The 26373-nt window shown below is 40.3% G+C and overlaps 1 protein-coding gene across 1 annotated transcript in view; it reads right to left on the bottom strand.

Annotated features, from left to right (window-relative positions):
- The window catches only part of MLLT10 (MLLT10 histone lysine methyltransferase DOT1L cofactor), a 206813-nt gene that overhangs the window by 76094 nt on the left and 104346 nt on the right, over nucleotides 1–26373 (bottom strand). The window contains exons 9-10 of the mRNA XM_065397985.1: nucleotides 13116–13211; nucleotides 1809–2064 (exon numbers count right to left, since the gene is read on the bottom strand). Of these exons, the coding sequence (XP_065254057.1) occupies nucleotides 1809–2064; nucleotides 13116–13211 (352 nt within the window). The remainder of the gene's footprint in view (nucleotides 1–1808; nucleotides 2065–13115; nucleotides 13212–26373) is intronic.

Genomic DNA, 26373 nt, shown 5'->3' with positions numbered 1-26373 from the left:
TGATCTCTTTCAATATAAGATTCCAATAATCAATTTTTGAAGTCTTATTCAAGAATGTAAATAAAACAGACCCTCAAAGAAATTTGCAAATGGTAACACTACACACGCGCACACACAATAACAACCTTTATAAAAAAAACAACCATGAAAGAAGATGTAAAATCCATATTCCTTTGTCATCATTCTGATATTCACCACACTGGAAGTTTCAGAAAAAACGGTTACTTACCTTTTCGTAACTGTTGTTCTTCGAGATGTGTTGTTCACGTCCATTCCACATTAGGTGTGCACGCGCCGTGTGCATGAGCGTCGGAAACTTTTTCCTTTAGCGGCTCCCGGCAGGGCCCCCGCCAGAGTGGCGCCACTGCGCCGTGCATATATACCCCCACTGGCCCGACCCCCTCCAGTTCCTTCTTGCCTGCGACTCCGACAGAGGGGTAGGAGGGTGGGTGGTGGAATGGACGTGAACAACACATCTCGAAGAACATCAGTTACGAAAAGGTAAGTAACCGTTTTTTCTTCTTCGAGTGCTTGTTCACGTCCATTCCACATTAGGTAAATCACAAGCTTACCTTTGGAGGAGGGTAGGAGTCATGAAACAATTGATAACTAACTGATAACAGCTATACAACTCTAAGGCTAAGGGATTGCTTCTCTTACGAGAGAGGTTGTTCCAATGCCGCCATGGACGGTAAGAAGGAACTGGAGGGGGTCGGGCCAGTGGGGGTATATATGCACGGCGCAGTGGCGCCACTCTGGCGGGGGCCCTGCCGGCCCGCCGGGAGCTGCTAAGGGGGAAAGTTTCCAACGCTCGTGCACGCGGCGCGCACACACCTAATGTGGAATGGACGTGAACAAGCACTCGAAGAAGAATGAACATAATTCCTCTTTAAACTGCATGACTTGTGGGTTTATACCTCACAGATTAACAGATTTGTATAATGAATATTTATTAATAAACAATGTAAAAATTATTATGGATTCTTACTACTCTCCCTGACCACCACAAACTATCCTCCAGACAGACCAGAAATAGTGTGTGCGTTTTCGGTTGGGGTTTTTTTGGGGGTGGTGGGAAAGGGGTGGTTTTTGTTGCTGTTGTTTTAAAGATACCAGTAATGGCTCTAGAAAGTTATTTTAGAATGTCAGAAAGACCTATGCATATATAAAAATCACCAAAATATGGGTAACATACATACATCCCCAAAAACATTATATACCCAATAGACTGGAATGATGTAAAAATTAAAATGTGTATATTTTGAAGGCACGTTGTGGACTCAGAAAAAGCTCCTAAGACAAGTTTCAGTCTATCTTGAAAATAATCATTTAGGACACATTATACATGATTTTAAGGTACATAAAATACAAACAGAAGTTTGTTCTGTTTCATTTTTACACTCAGCAATTTAAAATCAGTATTATTAAAGTTTTGTGTTTTTTTTTTAAATGTCTCCTATACTCAGACCTTACATGCCAAATTTCAGCAGTGAGCAAATCTGCCAGCAGATTTACAAATTGCCAAAACCAGAAATGTCAAGTGAAAACTAAACCTAAATGGGCATAAACTGTCTTTTCCTGTAAAAACAGAACATACACATAGCATACAAAAAAGAGACAGGCATCTCTTTCTGAAAACAAAGTAACCAGCAAAAGATGCAACAAGCATTTATTGATTTAAAATAACCAAACTTTCCTATCATTATTCTGGATGATGGGTAAACGATTTTTTAAATTTAAGTATGAAAGATTTCTATCTGTTTACTCAGAGGTCATCAGGGAAACAGTATTATTGCTATTTTAAATACCTGGCTGAAAAGGACTAGCAGCTGACACGGTTGTTCCTGGATTCCTTCCACTACCAGGCTTTCTTCCCCTCTGACCTGAGCTGTGACCTGCAGATTTCTTCCCTTTGCTCTCTGACCCTCTAGCCTCTGAAGCATCTTTTCCACTTGAAGTATGTGCACAGACTTCCTGGAAATTTGCATTTGTAAATCGAGCTGTGGTATCTTCCAACCGCTTCAAGGAGCCTGGCATAGCATTGTTGCTAGTGCTTGTGTAAGTCTAACATTTTGATTAAGAGAAAAGAAGTTAAAAAAGAGATAGTTAGACCACAAAAAAACTGTACATCAACCAATAAAAAAAATGCGTGGAAGAGAGAGAAACATTCGAGTATCCTAACATTAAAGAAAACATTAACAGTCTTTCTTTTCAGTTTCACAAGTTAGCAGTATACTTTTTAAAATAATTTTTGAAACTTTTAATCTTATTATGTTATGATAGCACCATAAAAACAAAGAACAGAAAGTCAGTTACTAATATGTAGTTTTTTTTATCAGATATAGTGCCAGCTGTCAGTTCAGTTAGCAAGCATCAGATTGCAGCAATTAATAGAAATGTACGTGCTGACATATCCACTATATTTATCAAAAGGCAAATAGTAACACTACTAGCTCTACTGATCAAAATAATGGCAATTATTCCTGAAACTTTAGCAAGCTTGTGAAGCATGCTGTATAATCAGAAAACCTACCGTTTTACGATTATGGCACCAATCCTGCAGACTGCATACGTACTTAATTTCGTACAGTTAGTAGTCCCACTGTACTCAGCAGGATTGCTCAAAGTGTATGAAATTAAACATAAGTAAGTCTTTGAAAGACTGGGTCTAAAAAACAGTTTCATGATACAGAAAATGTTTATATTTTGGGGTTGGATGGGAGTCTCTGGATTACTTTACAGAATGCCAAGACTATTTTCATCTGCAAATATGTAACGAGAATTCTATCACATTAAAAGGGAGATCTGAAATATTTGAAAAAAGTTATTTATATTTTATAGTTTTATATTAATATATACACATAGTATAATAATATTACATTACACACACATGCACACAGTCTTTCCATACAAGTTAACAGAAGATGTCAATTAATTTTTTGGTAACTTTAAGATATGAATTTAAACTGATTGGGAGAAATGCTTATTTCTTATAAAACTAAGACTAGACCAGAAAATGTGTGATTTTAAAAGTCTTACTTATTAGGCAAAATTAAGAGTGTTTAAGTAATGATTATTCAGATGTAGAAGTTACTTTGAAGAAATTGTTGGATTGTTAATATAACATGATTAAACTCTATAAGCTTGGCTGTGCGATTTTTGGCAAAAATGTTAGAATAGTAGTCAATTATAACTATTTTGATAACTGAGTGAAATTCTGACTCCATTGAAATCAATGGTAAAACTCCCATTCAATATCTATATTTATGCTGAGTTTATCTGGTATTTCTATGAATGAGTTAATATTGTATAGATTATTTTATAAAGAGATTGTGAGGCCTTTTGCTGGTAGTGATATTTTTCAAAAAGCTTTTTTGTGATGATATAATTTATGTATGCTAAAATGAAAAAAAATACAAATATAATGATATTAAATAACTCCATAAAGTCTTTAGAAACTAATAAAGATGAAGGATTTTATATGTTGGATGAAAAAAATATGAGGAAAAGGAGTGACATTATTCAGCAGTTATATTTTACTAAACTGAGCAGACATATAATTAAACAAAACACTAATTTGCATTCTGATTGGTAGAAAACCTCCTAAATGTTAAATACTGGTTAAACAACCAGATCTTTGTTTAAATATTTTATATCAATATTAAACAGTACATTTTTCTTTCTGATTCTTTAATCATTATTAAGGCTCTGAGATTCAGGACAGCACTAAAATGTCTTTAAATCCATCCCTACTAAAAAAAACATTTACACATGTACTGCTTAAATCCCATTAAAACTATTCTCTAAAAAGATGCTTTCCTGAATTGGGTTGATAGCACTATAAAAAACAATTATCTTTCACATTGTGCTTTGATATAACTGGCATGAAAAAATGATCTCACTTTTCACTAATACAACCACCACCAGACAGAAACTCAAAAAAAGTTGATTATAATAAAATTATCTGCTGTTTCAATACAATTCAGATTTTACATGCTGGGGTATGTTACTCAATATGTGAGATCTCAGGAAGCTGTACTGAGAAAAATGTACCTTTCAATCAGTAGTTTATCAGTGTTCAGAAATACTTCTTTTTTATTTTAGAAAACTACCCGTTTGCTCAATAGCCTCTTTAGAAGCAATATATTCCCATGTAAATTGGTTTCATTCTAACTGTATTTTTTTCAAGTTTTCACAGTTCAGGGCAAACAATGTAAACCATGGCACAGAGCAGGGCACTACTTTTTAAAATTATTACCTACAAGTTTACCAACTACTCTCAAAGTCATTTTAGTAAGAAATGAAATCCTATTTGCATAGACCAATAGGATTCAAGCTGATTAAACTCCATGGCTTACTTTGGAAACATGAACCTTTTGCATGCTGGGCAGGTCAATTGGGAAACCACCCCAGCTCATTTTTCAATCATTTTTCCATTAGCTTGGGCTGGTCCTGAAGCTCTCCATCCCACTCACATGTGACCTATATGACCTAGTACAGGTCAAAAGCCATGTAAAGAAAACACATTGGTACTCTTCACTCATGTGTCAAGTGGGGGAGGGAGAGGAAACCGAGCAAGGGTACTGTACATGGAAACATAATATAAACTCCCACTTAGAGGATCAAATTAGGTTTGGTCAGTTCCCCAATGCCACTTAATGGAAAAGATACTAGAGTCACCCGGAAGTTTAAAGCTGTTACTTTGCTCCACTCTAACTCTAAGCATACATATTATGTAATACTCTGATCCCCCCAAAGTCTGAAATTCTAGAAATCATATTGTCTTCATGTTAGCTAGCTAGACTCAGAAAAAGCTGCAAAATATGAAAAAAGCTATGCACTCCAATGCTTGCTGTTGTTCTTTTGTCACTGTAGCATATAAACAAAGCCATAATATGTAGTACAATGAACTAAAAAAACCCACCATGCAACACTATTAAGTGAAACGCAATGCTAACATGCAAATTGCAGAAAGTCATAGGAATAGATCTGCAAAGCAACCAATTGTATTAAAAACCATGCATATTCCTCAATCAAAAAATCCAACAAGTTTTAACTGATATTATTGAATCTGGAAGAGAAGAATGGGAGTTAAATTTATGCCAGTCAGGTTAATTACTTTAAATAAAGGTAGGCAAAGTGGGACTCTCCAAAACTGCCAACGTGGCTCAGTTCAGAGCTGCAGAAAAATTTCACTTAGGATTTTCTGAATAGTATAGAATCATAGAAAATTAGGGTTGGAAGAGACCTCAGGAGGTCATCTAGTAGTGAGAAAAGGAAATATGCATAACTAACAAATTAATGAGTCACCATAAGGAATGTCAGAACTACAATGGATGGCAGCACAGGACTAGCACAATGCTAGCAAAAGAAGGTAGCATATATATATATATATATATATATATATATGACAGACAGCATTCATCCGTTATGACTCTACCCCACTTGACAAATACTTGTTTAGCCACAGCTGCTCCAAACTGTTATACTTATTATTTCTATTAGGCAGCACCTAAATGCCACGAAGAGAATGGGATTCCCATTGTGCTGGACAAACACGAGTCTTCACTGTCACAGTTAGCTTGAAATAGTGCACTCGAGTTACTGCACCTCGAGTTAACCTAGCATGAGTGAGAGGCCAAACCAAATTTCAAAACAACATTCCAGCTACAGAGTGATTTGATTAGCTACTGATGAGCTGTTGTAACTTGAGATATTGCATCCCCACTGCATTACAATCTCAAGCACCTGCATCACTGGAGCCTCCATCCACCCCACCCCAACAGGCCAGCTAAAGCACCACTAGAGAATTTTGTGGGTGGATGGGAATCGAGTTATGGGTAACATTCAAGTTATAACTAGACCTAACTATGCTGTGAAGAGATGCCCAAAGACATAGACCCAGGCCCAACATGCTTACTGCAAACTAAAAAGGACGAAAAATAGACAAAGGGTGTGAGAAAGAGATCCAATGAAACAGGCAAAGCGATCAGGGTAATGGCAGGCACAAATTTTTATTCCAGTAATTTTCCATACATGTTTGATGGGTTTTTATTTTGTTTTGTTTTGTTTGGGGGGGGGGGTGGACAACAGATGTTGGGATGAAAGGCAGTAGGTGCAGGGTTGGTCGTTTATTAACTGCCCTTACCTCTTTCGTCTTTTTTTTTTTTTTTTTTAAGATATTTAACTCCTTAGGTCAAAGTCCATGTGTTCATACATGCTTGGTACAGCACAACAATAACTTGCCTATTTTAATAAGATTTATTAATAACTCATGCCAATACAATTTCTTTTTAAAAAAAGCATCTGTATTTAAAAGTTTTCAGCCACTGCCTCTTTACTTTTACAATTGTTTTAACCCTTCATTTATTTTACTTACTTTTATTTCCTACATGCGTATTTTCTAATTTTTGTTTTAATTCTTGCCTATTTATTTTTCACTCTGCCTATTTCTAGATTTATTTAGTTTTAAACCTTGCTTATCTTTTATCTTTGCTTTTATACTTTTTAATTTCCAGTTTTATTCTTAACTTCTTTTTGAAAATCTATTTCTTGGCCATTGCAAATTCACCTCTTGATTTACACTCATTACAATCTGATATTGATTATTACAATGTGGTGGCAACACCACAATAGTTAAGGCCTTATCTACACTAAGGCCCAGTCAACACTAAAAATTAGGTCAGCATAACTACGGCCTTGGCTACACTGGCGGTGTACAGTGCTGCAACTTGCTGCGCTCAGGGGTGTGAAAAAACACCCCCCTGAGCGCAGCGAGTACAGCGCTGTAAAGCGCCAGTGTAATCAGAGCCTGCAGCACTGCACGCTTGTTCGCAGCGCTACAAGCTATTCCCCTCGGAGAGGTGGAGTACATACAGCGCTGAGAGAGCTCTCGCAGCGCTGGCGGTGCGACTACACTCACGCTTCACAGCGCTGCCGCGAAGTCCCAAGTGTAGCCAAGGCCTACATCACTCAGGGGTATGAAAAATCCACATCCCTGAGCAGCATAGTTAAGCCAAACTCAGTCCCAGTGTAGACAGCGTTAGGTCAATGGGAGATGGATTGCCTGTGTCTGACGGGAGAATCCTTCCCAGCAGCATAGGCAGTATATATACTGAAGTGCTACAGCGATGCAGCTGTGCCTCTATAGCATTTTAAGCATTGACAAGCTACTCCTGGGGGGATACTGCATGACTGCGTGCTCGCAGAAAATGGCCCTCCTGAAGATTTCCTGTGTTTCCCTGCAGAAAACGGCAGGGAAGCAAAGGGAAGCTGCGTGGGGGGGAGGGGTGGCGGAACATGAGTGTAGTTTTTGGGACAGGGATTGCCCCCTCCAAACAGAGGCGAGGCATGGGATGGTACATGAGGTTACATGACACTGCCCCCCTCGTTTTGCCCTGAGAGAAGAGCCTTTTGTTTAAGAGTGGATATTTCAAAGTGCTTGAAAATCCACACAGATACTCGGATTGTCTTGAAAAGTGCTATGCCATGGCAAAGAGCAAGTAGTGTGCATTTGGGGTCATTGGTCAAGGAGTTCCTCAGATACAGCTCATAGACTCATAGACTTTAAGGTCAGAAGGGACCAATATGGTCATTTGTCTGACCTCCCGCATGATGCAGGCCACAAAAGCTGACCCACCCACTTTCCCTTGAAGTCTTTAAATTAAGTCGCAGAGAATCCTCCAGCCTGCGACCCCTGCCCTATGCTGCGGAGGAAGGCGAAAAACCTCCAGGGCCTCTGCCAATCTACCCTGGAGGAAAATTCCTTCCCTACCCCAAATATGGCGATCAGTAGAACCCCAAGCATACAGGCAAGATTCTACAGCCGGACCCTCATTTTACCAGCGATGGCACGTTAATGCCTAATTGATTAAAATCACGTTATCCCATCAAACCATTCCCTCCATAAACTTATCTAGCCTAATCTTGAAGCCAGAGAGGTCTTTCGCCCCCACCGTTTCCCTCGGAAGGCTGTTCCAAAATTTCACCCCTCTGACGGTTAGAAACCTTAGTCTAATTTCAAGCCTAAACTTCCCCACGGCCAGTTTATATCCATTTGTTCTCGTGTCCACATTAGTACTGAGCTGAAATAATTCCTCTCCCTCCTTGGTATTTATCCCTTTGATATATTTAAAGAGAGCAATCATATCCCCCCTCAGCCTTCTTTTGGTTAGGCTAAACAAACCGAGCTCCTCGAGTCTCCTTTCATAGGAAAGGTTTTCCATTCCACGGATCATCCTAATGGCCCTTCTCTGTACCCGTTCCAGTTTGAGTTAATCCTTTTTAAACATAGGAGACCAGAACTGCACACAGTACTCCAAATGAGGTCTCACCAGCGCCTTGTATAACGGAAGCAGCACCTCCTTGTCCCTACTAGAAATACCTCGCCTAACGCATCCCAAGATCGCATTAGCTTTTTTCACAGCCACGTCACATTGCCGACTCATAGTCATCCTGCGATCAACCAGGACTCCGAGGTCCTTCTCCTCCTCCGTCACTTCCAACCGATGCATCCCCAGCTTATAACTAAAATTCTTGTTAGTCATCCCTAAATGCATCACCTTACACTTCTCACTATTAAATCTCATCCTATTATTATTACTCCAATTTACAAGGTCATCCAAGTCTCCCTGCAGAATATCCCGATCCTTCTCCGAATTGGCAATACCTCCCAACTTTGTGTCATCCGCAAACTTTATCAGCCCACTCCTACATTCGGTTCCGAGGTCAGTAATGAATAGATTAAATAAAATCGGACCCAAAACCGAACCTTGAGGAACCCCACTGGTGACCTCCCTCCAACCTGACAGTTCACCTTTCAGTACTACCCGCTGCAGTCTCCCCTTTAACCAGTTCTTTATCCACCTCTGGATTTTCATATCGATCCCCATCTTTTCTAATTTAACCAATAATTCCTCATGCGGCACAGTATCAAACGCTTTACTAAAATCGAGGTATATTAGATCCACCGCATTTCCTTTATCTAGAAGGTCTGTTACTTTCTCAAAGAAGGAGATCAGGTTGGTTTGGCACGATCTGCCTTTCGTAAACCCATGTTGTAATTTGTCCCAATTGCCATTCACCTCAAGGTCCTTAACTACTTTCTCCTTCAAAAATTTTTCCAAGACCTTGCATACTACAGAAGTTAAACTAACAGGCCTGTAGTTACCCGGGTCACTTTTTTTCCCCTTCTTGAAAATAGGAACCACATTAGCTATTTTCCAGTCCAACGGTACCACCCCCGAGTTTACAGAGTCATTAAAAATTATCGCTAAGGGGCTTGCAATTTCTCGCGCCAGTTCCTTCAATATTCTAGGATGAAGATCATCCGGTCCACCCGATTTAGTCCCATTTAGCTGGTCAAGTTTGGCTTCCACCTCTGATACTGTAATGTCAATCGCCCCTCCTTTATTCCCCTCTGTCCTGCTCCCTCTATTCCTAAGCCCTTCATTAGCCTTATTAAAGACCGATGCAAAATATTCATTTAGATATTGTGCCATGCCTAGATTATCCTTAATCTCCACTCCATCTACATTCTTCAGCGGTCCCACTTCCTCTTTCTTTGTTTTCTTCCTATTTATATGGCTATAAAACCTCTTACTATTGGATTTAATTCCCCTCGCGAGGTCCAACTCTACACGGCTTTTGGCCTTTCTCACTGCATCCCTACATGCTCTGACCTCAATAAGGTAGGTTTCCTTGCTGATCTCTCCCCTCTTCCATTCTTTGTACGCTTTCTGTTTTTTCTTAATCGCCCCTTTGAGACGCCCGCTCATCCAGCTAGGTCTAATTCTCCTGCCTACTAACCGTTTTCCCTTTCTCGGGATACAGGCCTTGGACAGCTCGTGCAACTTCAGCTTGAAATAATCCCAGGCGTCATCTGCCTTTAGATCCCTAAGTATGTTAGCCCAATCCACTTCCCTAAGTAGTTGCCTTAATTTATTAAAGTTGGCCTTTTTGAAATCGTAAACCTTAGTCACAGTTTTATTTCTGTTAATCCTTCCATTTAGTTTAAACCGAATTAGCTCATGGTCACTCGAGCCAAGGTTGTCCCCTACAACCATTTCCTCAAAGCTATTTGTTACAATCAAAGTACTCTAAATCCCCCACACACAGGGAAATTTTCTTGAAAACTGGTGTGCCACAGCAGAGGTTCATACAGACTTTGGGAAATGGGGAAGAGCACAGACTTTGGGATGAATGGACCACTTCATATCTCTGCAATCCTCCTATGGTACAGGAGCCCTTCACCTTACACTAGCCCCCAAAGTAGACTAAGGAGCTTGGCATTCACCTCTGCCTCTACTTGGTAGCTATACCCTCACAGCCCAATTGCCTCTTTCTTTCCTTCCTATAACCCCTCCAACCATACTTGGGCCATGGAGGGAACAGGGGGAGAAGAGACCTGGTATCTGAGTGGTGGTGAGGAAGACCCATCAATCCTCCCCCTCCCTACAGGTTTCCCTCAACCATGCCCTCTCACTATCATCACTTCCTCAAAATACAAAGGAAACTGACTACCCAAAACTTTGTTACACTTGACTAGCAATGCGCCTCACACTTTTCCAGAACACTGAATGTGCATAAACCACTAAAACCAGGAAATAAAGTGCTATGGGAAACATCTAGCACTGTGAGAGTTAGCAGGAGTGTTTGAAGAAGAACAATGGTATACCATTACACTGGACACAACACAGAAAATGGCAGTTTTTTTTTAAAAGGGACTGGTCAGGTTTGGTTTTCTTCCACTACCAATTGCCAGCTGCAAAGGGGGACAGAGTTAAGGTTCTGTGGAGGGAAGGGCTGTGGACACTATTACTTTAACTTTATTTTCCAGCTTAACTTTATATTATCTGTGTTTAGAGGCTTAGGTATAAGTGCATTTGACATTCTGGAAGGGTATGAGGCACTGCCGGTCAACCTTATGTCTGCATTAATGAAGATTTTGAGCAGTGAAATTGTGTTTTACTTCGGCTTCCTCCCTGTCCTGACTTCACCCAATTACCTCCAATCCTTCCCCTTCAGTCAAACCCGTTAACAAAGATTATGACAAAAGCCTAAAGAGTAAGGGAAAATTATATGTTGCAAATGTAAACTCTGGGTTTTAGGAGGGAAAACAGGTATACTGGGGAGCCCTGGCTGAGGCCCTATTCCACACATACTGCTACTGTCTCAACTGGAAGTCTTGGCACCTCTGAGGGCTGTAACCTTACTCTGGAAGATGGATGCTGCTACCTCACATACCAGTGGGAAAGTCAAGGGGGTCCCTAGTGCCTCTGCTTTGTCTTGGTCAGGGAGAGCTTGCTCAGGGATCTCAGTGTAAGAAGAATATCCACCATTTACAAATGTTCATGTTTTCATGTTCAAAAGAACCTTAGAACATTAGGTGTCACCACAACATCCTTGTGAAGTAGGTAAATGCTTTCCCCCACTTGACTTAGAAAAAAATGAGGCAGGTCAGAACTCAGAAGTTCTTGAATACCAATCAGACCAATACACCAAAACTTGTTCAGAGCTCTCAATATTTTAGTTTTATATATTGTAAACTAATTCTGTGTCCTACATCAAATCACAATAGTGTCACAGGCAGTTTCTTCTCCTACTACTCCTTCCATTTCCAGCCAGCTGAGCTGCAACACAATCCAAATATCGCCCATCGCCAAATATCGTCTGTTATGTTTAGCAAGTACAAGTACACTATGCAGGGCCAGGCCAGGCCAAAACAGAAGTCAATGGCTGAAAAAAGGATGACTCCAAGACCAAAAAAGACCATACATTCCAAGACCACAAATTAGCTTCTTTGGAACATTTCCCTTCACAAGACATTTGAAGAACAGACGAAAGGCAGGCTTACTGTATTAATTATGAAACCATAAAAGTGTGCACACTTCAAATGAATGTTCCTAATCTTGATGAGAAGAAATGAAAGTGTCCAAGCATACTGAGAACATCTGCTCTGTTAGTGATGGATCTCCAAAACTTGTACAGTTACTTGAAAAGGTGATTACAGCCTCTGGAACCTCAGACAGTGAAAAGCAGAAGTTTCAGGATTTTACATGCTCTGACAAGAGTCATGGTGTTTTGGAAACACAAAGGTTATATCTTGTTGAGCAATGAGTAAAGATCCAGCAATCAGATTACCACATGGTAGGGTCTGGGTGCAGGGTTTTGCCATCTTTCCATAGAAAGATAAAACAATTATACTGGTGAGTACCAAGAACTAATGAACTCAAACCACCACTTTTCAGAATCATGTGTCAAACAGTACTGAGAACCTGAGATCTCCCAAAAACGGGAGAAAATGAATTCATACTCTGCGGAAGAAAAACACATTTATAAGCTACTGTGAGCCCTCCTGTAACAGCACCATTAATGTGTGTCATGTGTTGCAGTCCCTCTTAAAAATATTCTTTACAACTTGGCATTTCACATGGGTCCCTCGAGTTAGAGTCAAGTCATTGCCACAACAAGAAGGAAGATTCAATGCAGCAGGCAGGTAAGAGGCAAAAATTGCTAACACGCAAGAAATGTGATGTGTTGTGGATGTGTACCGTGCTCATGAGTTTGCAATTATTGACTTGAATACTTCTTGTGTCAGTGATGGTCTGGCAAATGCTCCAAGAGCAGATTTAAAATTTTTATTAAAGTTAATGTTTAAAATTAAATATACACAAGTTAAGAGCGAAGGTTCTGTACATCTGGGGTCCGGCTTGAGTTATGAGGGATTACAGGTATCAGTTACAAGGATCACGAGATACATACATATCACATAACCAGAATAGACCCAGATTGGGGTACGGGGTTTTTTAAAGCGTCAGTGGATAAGTGGGCTCGGGTACGCCACCCATGGAATGTATAAAGAGTCCTATTACAATGGAGTATGAATAACTTAATTTTTCATATTTCTCAATTCACCAAATATCACAGACAAGTACAACTTCTTACAGTCTCTATAGCCACTATATAGTAACCATTCTGCAATTATAAAATTCTCAGACATTCTTCATACCACAGACAAACAGTTTACAACTCTACATTACTAAAAACGTGTCAAAATGCAAATTTAATAATTCATTTGAACTTAAGCCTTAGAAGGGGGGAAAAAGAAAACTTACTTTCTCTGTAGTTACAGTAAGAGACGGAACCAAAGATGGTGAAGACTCAGACTGCTTCTTGTATTTTTGTTTGTGTTTGTCTTTTTCTTTATATTTCTAAAAAATATGAAAGCAAAATATAATCCAAGTTCAGGTTCATCTTCAACATAATCCATGTATGACATACATAATACAATTTTCTATTATTTAAACATAAAAAACAAATTTTGACTATAAAAGTTACATTCTTGTGAAAGTCAAATATGACTAATATTTCAAATATTAAACTACGCACATTTTGTTCAGCAGAACCATCAGAATGTTTGCATTGAGAAGCAGCATACACTGCAATTCTTTATTAGTTACTATTAGCATTACTGAATCTATTAGTGTTACTAAAATAAAACCATCTTGCCAAAAATCAAGATCTTAGTACCATAACATTACAGAAAAATTGAATTAAAAAGCTATATTGATATCCATTCTGTTTTAAAGTTCTTGTATTTCCACCAGAATTATTGTATTAATAGTGAACATTTTATTTTTCATTGGGTTATTACTATAAATCAACAGTAAGGCAGAATATTAACTAATTTACAAATCTCAGGCTTGCTCTACTACGGGTATCACAAATGACACTTTTACCAAGATGGCCACCTCCAGAAAACTATACTAATGTTATTTATTACAAACTTCAGTCTCAAATAAAGTTATTAGTTCATATACTGAGAGAAAATCATTCTGAACTTTCAGTATGTTAAACTGAGCAAACGGAATATTTCCCTTTTAAAATAGGCTGAAAAATTAGAAAGTATTTCTGTTTTCCTTTATTTACTGACCACAACAAGTATAGCTAGCTAATACTGTGCAAATATCAAAGAAAAGTGTCTCTTTCCTTAACTGTTTTCAATCTAGGGGCATGATCCTGCCTACAAGCCCTCCGCATGTTTGCGGAACCAGGACCTATATTTTGTGTTCAATAGAAGGGTATTAACATGAAAATTGTGATTTTTATAGCATCAACCTGCTGTAGAAGTTCTACATTTTTTCCTGTGACTGAAAAGTTTTAGGGTTTTAATTTCTCCCTATAAACGTTACTGTACTTTTGTTTGGGAAGATTATGCTGCCTGAAGTCACTAGGGGGAAAAAAGATTACTTACCAGCACCTGTTCCTTGAATATTTTACTTCTGCAGATTCACATTTCCAGGATTTTTGTGCACCTGCACCATACCCAGTAGAGCAGTACCATATATATATGACCACTCCTTCACAGAAGCAAATGTTTGGACACAAAGCTACAAAAAGTCTGCATGGTCCCAACTCCTTCGGCTAACTGAAAGACTCAGAAGAAGTACTCCAAAAGGTGGAGAAGGAAGCTGGGCACTGTGGATCTGCAAAGGCATTATACTCAAGCCATTACTGGTAAGTAACCTTTCTTCTTCTTTTGAGAATTGTCAATGTAGATCCACATGAAGATTAAGTGGCTATACAATCCCCAGCAGGAGAGCAAAATACTTATTTAATAATGGCTGCAAAACTGCTCTTATGGCAACACTGTCAGAATCAGATGTCATATCAAGGGAGAAGTGCATGTAAATACATATAAATATAACTCCAAAAGTCAGTTTTCCACATATTTGCAACGGAAGAGCCATCAGATAAGCATGCCATAAAAGCTGCTTTAGAACTAGCTGAATGGGCTTTTAAACTTCCTTAGTAATGGGTCACCAACTAACTGAAAAAGTCTACATGCAAAGTCTAATTCATTTTGAAAATATGAGTAAAGCACACTCCACTCTACACCCATCAACTATAAATAACTTTGCTGATTTTCTAAAAAGTTTTATCTTTTCTAAATAACTCAGCACCCTCTTAAAATCATGTTTATATTACCTAGCCTCACCAGGAAATGAATATGGTTTAAGAAAAACAGAATTTCAAAACATCTTCAGCATAAATATACAGCAAGAACGTAAAGCCATTTTGTCCTTTTGGAACACAGTATAAACAGTCCCCACAACCACAAAACCCTGTAGTTTGTTCAGCCCCGCCATGAAGCTAGTATAGCAACAAAAGATAACATTTAGAAGGGGGTAGTACAGACTGCTCTCCCAAACAGTTAAAAGGTTGTTTCCATCGGTCTTAAATTTTAATTTCAAGCCACTGAAATGGAAAAAATCTTCTGTCTGCTTAATATGTTCTATTCAGAAATTCTGTACAATGTCTAAGGACAGGGGAATCTGGAACCTCGCAGTGGAAAGCATAAATAACTAGAGCTGGACAATATGTTTAATAGTTTATTGGTGGATCCAAATCTATTTGTGAATTTGAGACAAATTCACTCAATAGTTTTGACCTGAAAAAAATATTTTTGGGGATTAGCAGCGGCGGTGGAGGCGGTGGCCTCCCTCATAATCATTAGCCCAGTGGTTAAAGCACTCACATGGGATGTTGGAAACCAGGGTTCCATTCCCCTCTGTACTTGTTGTGGCATAGAGATTTGAATTTGGGAATCCCACGCCCTAAGTGAGTGCCCTAACCACCAGGCTATGGAGTCACTCACACATGCTCTCTCTCTCTCTGGCCCAATGATTATTTATTGTTATTCATAGCACTGTAACAATTCAGTCACTTAGGATGTGGGAGACTCAAGTTTAAGTCCCTGCTCCAATGACTATTTAATTATATATAAAAAGTGCAAAAGCTTCCACAGAATAACCCATGGCCAAGTAGCTAGGGCACACAAGTGCAATGCAGTTAAGACCCACATTCAAATTCCTTCTCCACACTAGGCAGAAGAGGAAACTGTTTCCAAGTCTCCCACATCCCAGGTGAGTGTTTTACATCAGTAAGCTAAGGCTATAAAGGAGGTCACCACCTCAACCACAATGCAAAAAAATGTATTTCAAGTCAAACAAAACATTTCATTTAACCTAAAAACAGATTTTTTTTTATTTGACACATTTTTTGAAATTTTTGGATTCAAATCAATCTAATTTTTTTCTGAACTGCAAGTAAACTGGAAAACCATTTATTCTCCCAGATCTAGAAACTACTCTGTGTATTCTAAGAAATAAAATTTTGATATATTTAACTAAAACAAACACTCAAAAATATCAGAAATTAATGTTCGTAAAGTACACAACCCATTGGCCATAGTTCACACAAATCTTTTCCATTTCAAGGAACCTTGGCTTCCTTGTAGGCGCCTTCCTGGATTCTAAAATTATGTCCTGCATCTCTTTGGAGCATGATTTAATCCTTTAGATAAAAGGATTCTGGGCCTGACTGTCAAATCTGACCTCCTTCCTAGGCAGAAGATCTGGAAGCTCAGGATGAAGTATTGAAAATTCCAAAAAAGGTTGCATGAGATCAAAACACCAGAAGTGACAAGCCCAGGCTAGAGCTATGAGAAGCAAGTGAGCTTTGTCTCCTCTTATCTTCCTCATAACATACAAAAAATGAACCACGGAATGAAAACAGGAAATGATTACTCCAGTCCTAAAAAAGCCATCTGTCAACATGCCAGTATCCTTTCCTGTCCTTTAACAAAAAGTGAACATTTACACACAGAGTTTTTTGTAGCAAAAAAATCTATGGACAGATGATTCTCTTCTCCAGCACAGAGTCTGTGCCACTGCTGTCTTCAAGGACCATTTTTGTTGTTCCTCTTCCCATGCTGGAGTATCAAGAGTCTGCAAGCAAATTCCTTTTCCCTAACAGATGAAAATCAGTCTTGTAGATTTGATAACATGCACAGCAGTTCCAAAGACCCAGCACCTTCTGATACAAAGGCTGAGAATGAGCACTTATTTCTGTAGCACATGGGTGTGGTACTGTCAGTTAACATTTAGCTACATAACTCTTGATTTTGTGTAAGGAAACACTTCAGAACCCAAAGTATTGCTTGTAATTATAATATATTTATTTGAAGCATCATCTCCCCAAAAGTCCTCAAGTTTATCTTTAGACCCAGGGCTTGAAACAGGATTACTTTCAGAGACTGACAAACTTCGTGAAAGGAGTGGGTTTGAACTGACCAATCATCCAACTTCAGGTATCTATGAGATTCCTAAATTTCTGAAATGAACTGCCTTGACTCCCCACATTTTGTAAAAACCCTGGGAGCTGTCCAAAAGACAGCACTTTATAACTATGAATGTTTCTTACACAGAACTACAGATACTGTCCACTTGCAACTCTGATAGAATGATGGCAATTTCAGCTTGAACACTTAAAGGCCTAAGCCAGTCCTAACAGATAAGGAAAGGATAATGGATACCACCATCACAACATAATACTTGAATCTCCAGATGTACTTGTTCAACTGTCTCCAATCTAATAAAGCAGGGTGGACAAAAATCAGATTTTTTTTTTATTTAAATAGGTTTTTTCCTCAAAAAGCATTTTATCAAAAAAAAAAAAAAAAAAAAAAAAACAATCTAAAGATAGTTTTAATTAAGACACATTATAGCTCAAAGATCTCTCATCATGGAATAGGGATTAAAAATTCTAATTCTAATTCTATAGTATGAGACAATATATTCATGTAATGTTTAAGGAAAGTTTTATAAATGAGTTCCAATAGTTCACGGATTAGGGACCCAATCTTATGAGGTCCCAGGGGCTTCTGTATAGATTATTTAGGTTAATCTTTCTATCTACCCAATGGGACTCAGTGCTCAGTCTAGAAGATACCATCAGAGATGCTTAGTTTTGCAGTTCTCAAACTGTGGATTTGTGTCTCCAGAGATAACATGCTTGTTAACAGCAAAAAAATGTATTGAAATAAATAAATAATATATAGAGGTGAGAAATAACAGACCTCAATCCTATTGTCCCTCTGCAAATTTGTGTACACAGAGTCAATCCCTTACCTCTCTCTAAGGGCTTGTCTACGCTGGCAATTTACAGCGCTGCAACTTTCTCGCTCAGGGGTGTGAAAAAACACCCCCATAAGCGCAGCAAGTTTCAGCGCTGTAAAGCGTCAGTGTAAATGGTGCATCAGCACTGGGAGCCGCGCTCCCAGCACTGGTAGCTATGCCTCTCGTGGAGGTGGCTCTCTCCCAGCGCTATGCCGTGACTACACAAGCCAGGTTAAAGCACTGCTAAGGCAGCGCTCTAGCATTGCCAGTGTAGGCTAGCCCTAAAGTGCAAAGCTTCAAAAAGTTCAATGAATAGAAGATTGTTGGGGGCGGAATAGATCTGGACAAGGAGAAGAAGTCTGGAGATAAATGTGAGAAGGGAGGGACAGGCAGTAGAAACAAAAGTGAAACTGTTTGAGCAGCATATTCCAGAAATCTTGAGGTCTTTCTGAGTGTAGCCTTCACTGATTTGAGATCTACCATATCATTCTCTCACTAGAAGGGAAAACCTATAATGGCAGCAGGTCATAAGAGAGACCCAGTTTGGGAATATATTAATGAAGTTCCTCTACCTGTGGGTAAGACAGGCAGGCATGTGTGCAAAATGCAAACAGTGCAACAAAGAAATGCAAGGCCTGGTTGCCCGAATGAAACAACATCATGAGAAGTGTTCCTTCTCAGGAGGAAGCTGAGTTGAAGATGATGAAAGGAACATGTTTGAACATGCAGGATCTTCAGGTTGGTAAACTTTTTTATTTCATACTTCTTTCTTAAGGACTGCCTGTCTTCCTTCTGGACTATTCTTGAATTCTCATGTTTGAGCAAAAAAATATAGTTGTTACTCTATGGTACTATCATTTTAGATGCAGCTGTGATAAAAAATAAACAGCTGAAATAGGCAGATCTTCCTTTTACAATTTCACCTTTAAAGTAGTACTCAGTGTCAGTGAATGCAATGAGTAATAATAAATGAGCAGTATGGGAATAATAATTAAATAACTGCACTGACTTATTTTGTTTAGGAGAATCCATCCTCAACATTTAGGATTCTGAAGACTATCCACCTTCAAGATCACCATCATTTTCTATAGTTTCAGAGTTATTTGCCAATGATAGTGTTTCAGTCACATCATGTATGTCACATAGTCACAGTATATCACCTGTAGCAAAAAGAAAAAAAAAAATCGCCATCATCCAGAAACAACCATAGATAAGTTTGTGATAAGAACCAGCAGATTACAAAAAGAGGTAATTGATAAAAAAAACTGCCCAGTTTGTTTATGCAACAAACTCTCCTTTGAGAACCCACGCTTCATTAACATGGTTCAGTCATTAAGGCCAGGATACAGTCCACCCAACAGAGCAGATGTTGCAGGCAAATTCCTGGATAAAGTGTATGAAAGAGAAATTGAGCAAATTGTGCAAAAGGTCTAGAGGGTAAAATTAACCCTCAGTTAACCTGAGTCTTGATGGGTGGAGCAATGTCCACAATGATCCTGTTGTATGTGCTTGTGTGACAACAGAAGAAGGGAATGTCTTCCTTACAGAAACAATTGATACATCAGGAAATGCACACAGAGCAGAATACTTACAAGAAGTAGCAGTAAAAGCTATTAACAAACTGTGAAAATAAATTCAAATGTCTAGTACGCAGCTTGGTCACAGACAATGCTGCAAATGTATTCAGGACGAGAAGAAATTATTTAGAAGAGAGTCCCAAGCTAGTAACATACGATTGCAGTGCTCATTTGATGCACCTCCTAGCCAAAGACTTCAGTGTTCCAGAAATAAAGGCTAATGTTGTTGAAATTGCAAAATACTTCCGTAACAACAACTTTGCAGCAGCTGCTCTGAAAAAAGTGGGAGGAACCAAGCTAACTCTCCCACAAGAAGTCTGATGGAACTCAGTAGTGGACTGTTTTGAGCACTATATCAAGAACTGGACTAATCAGATGACAGTTTGTGAACAAAATTGTGAAAAACTGTCACAGCCAACATTCTCAACATTGGGCTTAAGAGAAATGTTGAACACATGCTGAGTACCCTGAAGCTTATTTCTGTAGCCTTGAACAAAATGCAGGGAAATAGCTGTTTTATTGCTGACTGTTGAAATTTGGAAGGAACTGAGTGAGATCTTAAAAAGAGAAATAAGCAATGACAGAGTTAAATTACAAGCATTAAAAAAACGAATGGGACAAGCACTATCTCCAGCTCATCTTCTTGCAACTAGTCTCAATACTCGGTACCAGGGTCAAACCTTAACTGCTCAAGAATAGGAGTTGGCTATGACATGGACATCCAGCAACCATCCATCCATAATGCCAACTATAATAAACTTCAGCACTAAGGGTGAACCATTCAAGAAATATACGTTTGCTGATGTTTTAAAGAAAGTCACACCAGTGAACTGGTGGAAGTCACTTAAGCACTTGGATTCAGAGACTGTTGAAGTGATAATCTCACTTTTAACAGCGGTAGCTTCTTCTGCTGGTGTAGAAAGAATATTTTCTTCCTTTGGACTAATTCATTCCAAATTGAGTGATTGTTTGGCACCTGAAAAAGCAGGAAAGCTGGTTTTTCTTTTCCAGATTATGAACAAACAGGAAAATGAAGGTGAAGATGACCGAGTTAGCTGCAGAAGCCAATATTTTAAGTTTCTCATGTTGACCTGGCTGACATAGTCAATTTAATTTTTGTTTGTTTTGTTTTAAATATTTCATTTAACTATTTTAGTTAAACAATTTTAACAAAAACAAACCTGATTTTAAAAAAACTTGAATGTTTAAACTAAATTCAAAAATTCATATGTTTGTTTTGCTAAAATATTATGTTTGCTGTTGAAGAAAAAAATCCACTATACATAATGTTGTTTTAGTTAAATAAAACAATTTAAATGTCTGTCTGGTGATGTTCTCCTCCTAATATAGCATGGCAAGAAAATCATCCCAATATTAATGATTAACTGTTGAATTGGAGATAGTTCACCTCCCAATGACTTCATAAATATCTGCTTCAATTACCTTTGGTAAATGAAATAACCAAACAATCATTCATTTTCTGATATAGCTGTAAAACTACATTTTTAAAGTGATTTATTTTATAGTGTGTACCTTCTAAAAATGAAACCTACCTCTATCTCTGAGTGGTGAAAAATATGTATTAAGGTTATAACAACCAACAAGAATGCACTTTTATGTAGAAATCCATTATTAAATCCAGTCTTCCTGACTAGTGATTTAAATCATGATTTAAATCAATTTGATTTAAATCATGATTTAAATCAATTTGATTTAAATCAAATTCACCCTGTAATAAAGTGATGTAGATCTTCTAAGACCATGAAAATAGATCCCTGAAAAAAAATATAGGGAAGATGAGTTAGGAGGCAGCATCTAGCAGAATTGCATTGCATAGCCCTTCTGGATGACTTTTAGGACCCAACAATCCATAACAATGCCATCCGAGGCTGCCAGGAAATGAATATACCAGTGCTGAAAAGGGAAATATAAGGGTTCAATACAAATGTCTGGACCAAGACTCTTGTGTTGCACGAAACCAGAACAGGAGTTCATGCAGAAGCCTTTTACCAGTACTTACTCCTCAGTTTCCTACACTGTTGGGGTAAAGGTCTTTGATAAGCTGACAATTAAGACCAAAGCAGACCCAAAGCAGTGTCTTTGAAACTTGAAGTCTAGTATTGAAGACTTCCAAAAGTATCCACTAAATAAATCTGGACAACCCAAAAAGAAGATATTCAATGTGTGACTAGGGCTTTGGACTGAGATCCAATCACTTCAGCATGACTGAAGATGAAATTACACAGCCTTATCAAGGACACAGGCAGACATCTAAATGAGGTTCTTCTAAGACAACTTGCCCCTCAAACAATCTCCTTAGCTGGCCTTCAAATGTTGCTTTGGCCTTACAGGAGACAAAGAAGGGGGCAAGTTATTGTTTGAGATAAAGGGTTAAGTCTGATCCAAGAGTTAGCCAGATTAATCTATCCCACAGGGTGCTAAGGCTAGACACTAGTCTTGGTACCAAAAAACACACCCACTTCTTCTGGGAAGAAAAAAAAGAAGAGATGACAGAGGGGAAACCAGTCTGTCAGGATCTAAAGAGGATCTAGCACAAAGTCCTAAAAAGTGAAGATCTGGCAATCACGTTGGTCTGGCATTCCCTCCAGATCGAAAGATTGCCACTTAGATTCACTAGCATAGGTTCCTCAGGGCACGCCACAGAAGATGGCCCTGGGTTACACACTCTCCAAAGACCCTTCAGATCTGAAGATCTCATCCCTAGAGACCTGTCCTTGGATCCATCTTCCTTTTTCTAATGTGGAGGATACCTCCTCTGCAGAGAGCCATATTTCTTCCCCCTTTTCAAAGTGGCTGACAGGGCTTGGATGCCTATATATAAACTGATCCTAGCTGGACCAAAGATGATATGCATCCCCTTTACAGCCTCAGGTCTGAACATTTAAGATTCATGAGGTGGACCTCAACTAGGGTTGCCAGGCGTCCAGTTTTCGACCGGAATGCCTGGTTGAAAAGGGACCCTGGCGGCTTGGTCGCCAAACACCAACTGCGCCAAACACCAACTGCGCATCTCCCACTGGGAACCATGGCCAATGGGAGCTGTAGGGGTGGCGCCTGTGGACGGGACAGCGCGCAGAGCCGCCTGGCCGTGCCTCCGTGTAGGAGCCAGAGAGGGGACATGCAGCTGCTTCCGGGAGCCACCTTAGGTAAGCGCCGCTGGAAGCCTGCACCCCTGACCCCCTCCCACACCCCAACCCCCTGCTCCAATCCTGATCCCCCTCCCACCCTCTGAACCCCTCGGTCCCAGCACGGAGCACCCTCCTGCACCCCAATCCCTCATTCCCAGCCCCACACAAGAGCTCGCACCCACAGCCGGAGCCCTCCCCACCCCAACCCTCTGCCTCAGCCCAGAGCCCCCTCCCATACTCCGAATCCCTCTGCTCCACTCCCCAGCCTGGAGCCCCCTCCAGCACACCAAGCCCCTCATCCCCGGCCCCACCCCAGAGCCCGCACCTCCAGCCGGAGCCTTCACCCCTCCCGCACCTCAACCCCCTCAGCCAGCACGGTGAAAATGAGTGAGTGTGGGGAGAGCGAGCAACAGAGGGAGAGGGATGGAATGAGTGGGGGGCAGGACCTCAGAGAAGGAGTGGGGCCTCAGAGAAGGGGCGGGGCAGGGCAGGGCAGGGCAGGCATCAGGGCAAGGGTGTCCGGTTTTGTACGATTAGAAAGTTGGCAACCCTAACCTCAACTGCTCCTAACCAGCACTGCCATTTTAGATAGCTGTGGACTTGGCACAGGCAACTATATATCCCATAAATGGAGAATACATTGATAATTGTATTTAAATAGACATGCAACGAAGCTTGTGATAATGAGAAAACATTTATAGTGGGAAGACCATATGGTAGGAAAACATTTATGATACTGATATTAAATATATTTTGCATACATATACATACACACCCAAGAACAAGCAAACCTTAATCTAGGATATAGCTAAACTACAACTAGCGTAACCAGAGATTCATATTTCATAGCTATGATTAATCAGAAAGCTTTATTTCACATTTGGGAGCTCAAGAACAACTCTCTCTTTTAAGTTATATAACACCTACTTTAATTACAATAATTGCAGGCTGCAGGATAAGAAAACAGACAGCAGTATATCATTTTGGAATACAGAAGCAACTACTATTCCAGACACTGTCCTCTATGAAGAAAAAAATGAGAAGACAAGGCATACTTCTATTACTTCACAAAGGCCAAAGATTTAATGTCATTAAATGATAAACTTTTATAAGTTATTGATTAGTAAAATTTCTTCAGTTGCTTTGACTGAACTGCATGCTGTGCGATCTAGATTATTTCAGGGGATTAAAAGTGTTCACTTGTTTTCTTTTATACACTTACAGATGTAGCAAAACTTTTATTATTAGCTACCAGGAGGAAAATGTCACCTCCTATGTAAAATAAGTCCAGAAGTCTATTTCATAGCTGCAACTTTATGTCTAGGAAAATGCTTACAGGACGGTCAACCAAATTTTAAAAGACCTAAATATGGGACATCTTTCTTCTGGTCACAGAAATCCTGGGGCCAAAAAGTATTCCGGAGTTCCAGGATGAAGTGGCAACTGGTAAGGAATTGGGGGGGATTGACCTAACACATGTGGGAGAGTTTTGTAGGATTGTCCAACTGGGAACTCATATCTGGAGTGTGTAGGGTTGGGCATTTGTCCAGTCAAAAAATAATCGGTCAACTGACCTGTCAAATAATGCCCCAAATAGTCAATATTTTAAAGCACCAATTTATTAGAACAACAGAGTAAGACTTTGTGTTCTCCAGTAGGCTTAGCCTTAGATAGATACTTATGCCTAATTACAAAACACACATTACTTAAATGAGTTATTTTAACTCAGAAAAATGCAAAACAATTAAATGAAGTTCTAAAACATAAAAGACTAAGTGGAGATTACTTACTGTAACTGGAGGTTCTTCGAGATGTGTGGTCCCTATCTGGATTCCAAATGCATGTGTGCATGCGCACCATGCACCAGAGCCGGAAATATTCATAGTAGTGTCCGTTGACACACATGTGCATCATGTGTTGACCACGTGGTGCATCCGAGGCTTTAAGAGGCTGTGCAGGTCGACGCCACTCCAGTTCCCTCACACCAAGAATCAAAGTAGCCCAGAGCAGAGGGGATGGAGGGCGGGACTGGAATGCAGATAGGGACCACACACCTCGAAAAACTCCAGTTACAGTAAGTAACCTTCTCTTCTTCTTCAAGTGATGATTCCTATGTGGATTCCAAACACTGGGAGAGTAGCAAGCAGTGCTCAGTGTGGCACCAGGTGCAAGGGATCTTGAGAGGACACAGTTTGCAGTACAGCTCGACCGACTGCTGCATCAGTCGCTAATGCAAGGGCAACGGTGTAGTGGGCGGAGAAGGTGTGGACAGAGGACAAAGTGGCTGTCCAACAAATATCCTGCCACGGAACGTCTGCAAGGAAAGCGGACGTGGCTGCATATGCATGCATGGAGTGGGCTGTGACGCCCGGGGGGGGGGGGGGGGACGGACATGAGAGAGTGCATAGCCGTCCGTGATACAACGGTAGATCCAGTTGGAGAGGCATTGTGAGGAGAGGGAACGACCCCAGCAGTGCTCAGCAATGGCGACGAAGAGCCAGAGTACACCCAGAAGGCATGAGTACATTGGAGATAAAAGACCAGCGCCTGGAGAACATCAAAGGAGTGGAGTGTTCGGCTCCCTGGAGGAGGCATATGGTTTAGGGTAGAAGATTAGGAGATGTATGCACTGGTTGAGGTGAAAGGAAGAGGCCACCTTGGGGAGGAACTTTGGACGAAGACGCAAAGAGACCTTATTCTTCTGGAAGACAGTAAAAGGCGGGTCTGTGATCATAGCTGCCAGTTCGCTAACGCGCCGTGAGAAGGTGATAGCTAACAGGAGGATCACCTTCATGGAAAGATGGGCGAGGGAGCAGGCCACGAAGGGCTCAAAGGGCATCTTGGAGAGGACGAGATTCAGGTCCCAAGAGGAGCTGGGGTATAGATGCCCAGCGACCAGAGGGTGACACGGGAGGCCTTGAGGAAGTGAAGGGACTCATCCATCTTTTCGCTTAACAACTTACGGTTGTCAAAAGGGAGGTCCTTGAGGATAGTCTGGACCTCCTTTGGAAACCTGCTAGACTACAGCCAAGAGTCATGGCGGAGCACTACCCTGGATGCTACATAGCAGGATGCAGTGTCCGCAGCATCAACTGCAGTCTGAAAAGCGACCTTGGCAACCAACTTGCCTGGTACAGAAGGTCTTGAAAGTCCTGTTGCTTCTCTGGAGGAAGGAAGGCTTGGAAGTCCACTACTTAGAGTAGGAAAGGAAGTCGTACTTTGCCAAGATACCCTGGTAGCTAGCAATGAGGAACTGCAGGCCCGCAGATTAATAGACTGTGCATCCTAGAAGATCCAGCTTCTTTGCAGCCCAATCAGGTGGTATGGACTTGAAATGTTGTTGACGGACTCAGTGTCCGCATGTACAAGGGCATTAGGCAGTGGGTGGGTAAATAAAAAGTCCATACTTTTTATTTACGAAGTAGCAGCATTCTGCCTGCTTCAGGGTAGGGGCACAGGAGGCCGGGGTGTGCCAGTGCCAGATAGCATGAGTCAGCTTTAAGATGCCTTCATGGCTCAGCAGGGCAGTATGGGAGGGTCCCGGGGGTTGTATAATGCCCAGGAATTGATTCTGGGATTCCATGGGAAGATTGAGAGCCGCAGCCACGTGGCGAAGTAATCCCTGGTACTGGACATGGTCATTGGGAGGGGAAAGAGGAGGGGGAATAAGCGCATTGTCCAGCAATG

This window comes from Emys orbicularis, chromosome 2, assembly GCF_028017835.1.
Source record: "Emys orbicularis isolate rEmyOrb1 chromosome 2, rEmyOrb1.hap1, whole genome shotgun sequence".
Lineage (NCBI taxonomy): Eukaryota > Metazoa > Chordata > Testudines > Emydidae > Emys > Emys orbicularis.
The sequence above is the reverse complement of the archived record's forward strand: the minus strand, read 5'-3'. Positions and strand labels throughout refer to the sequence as shown.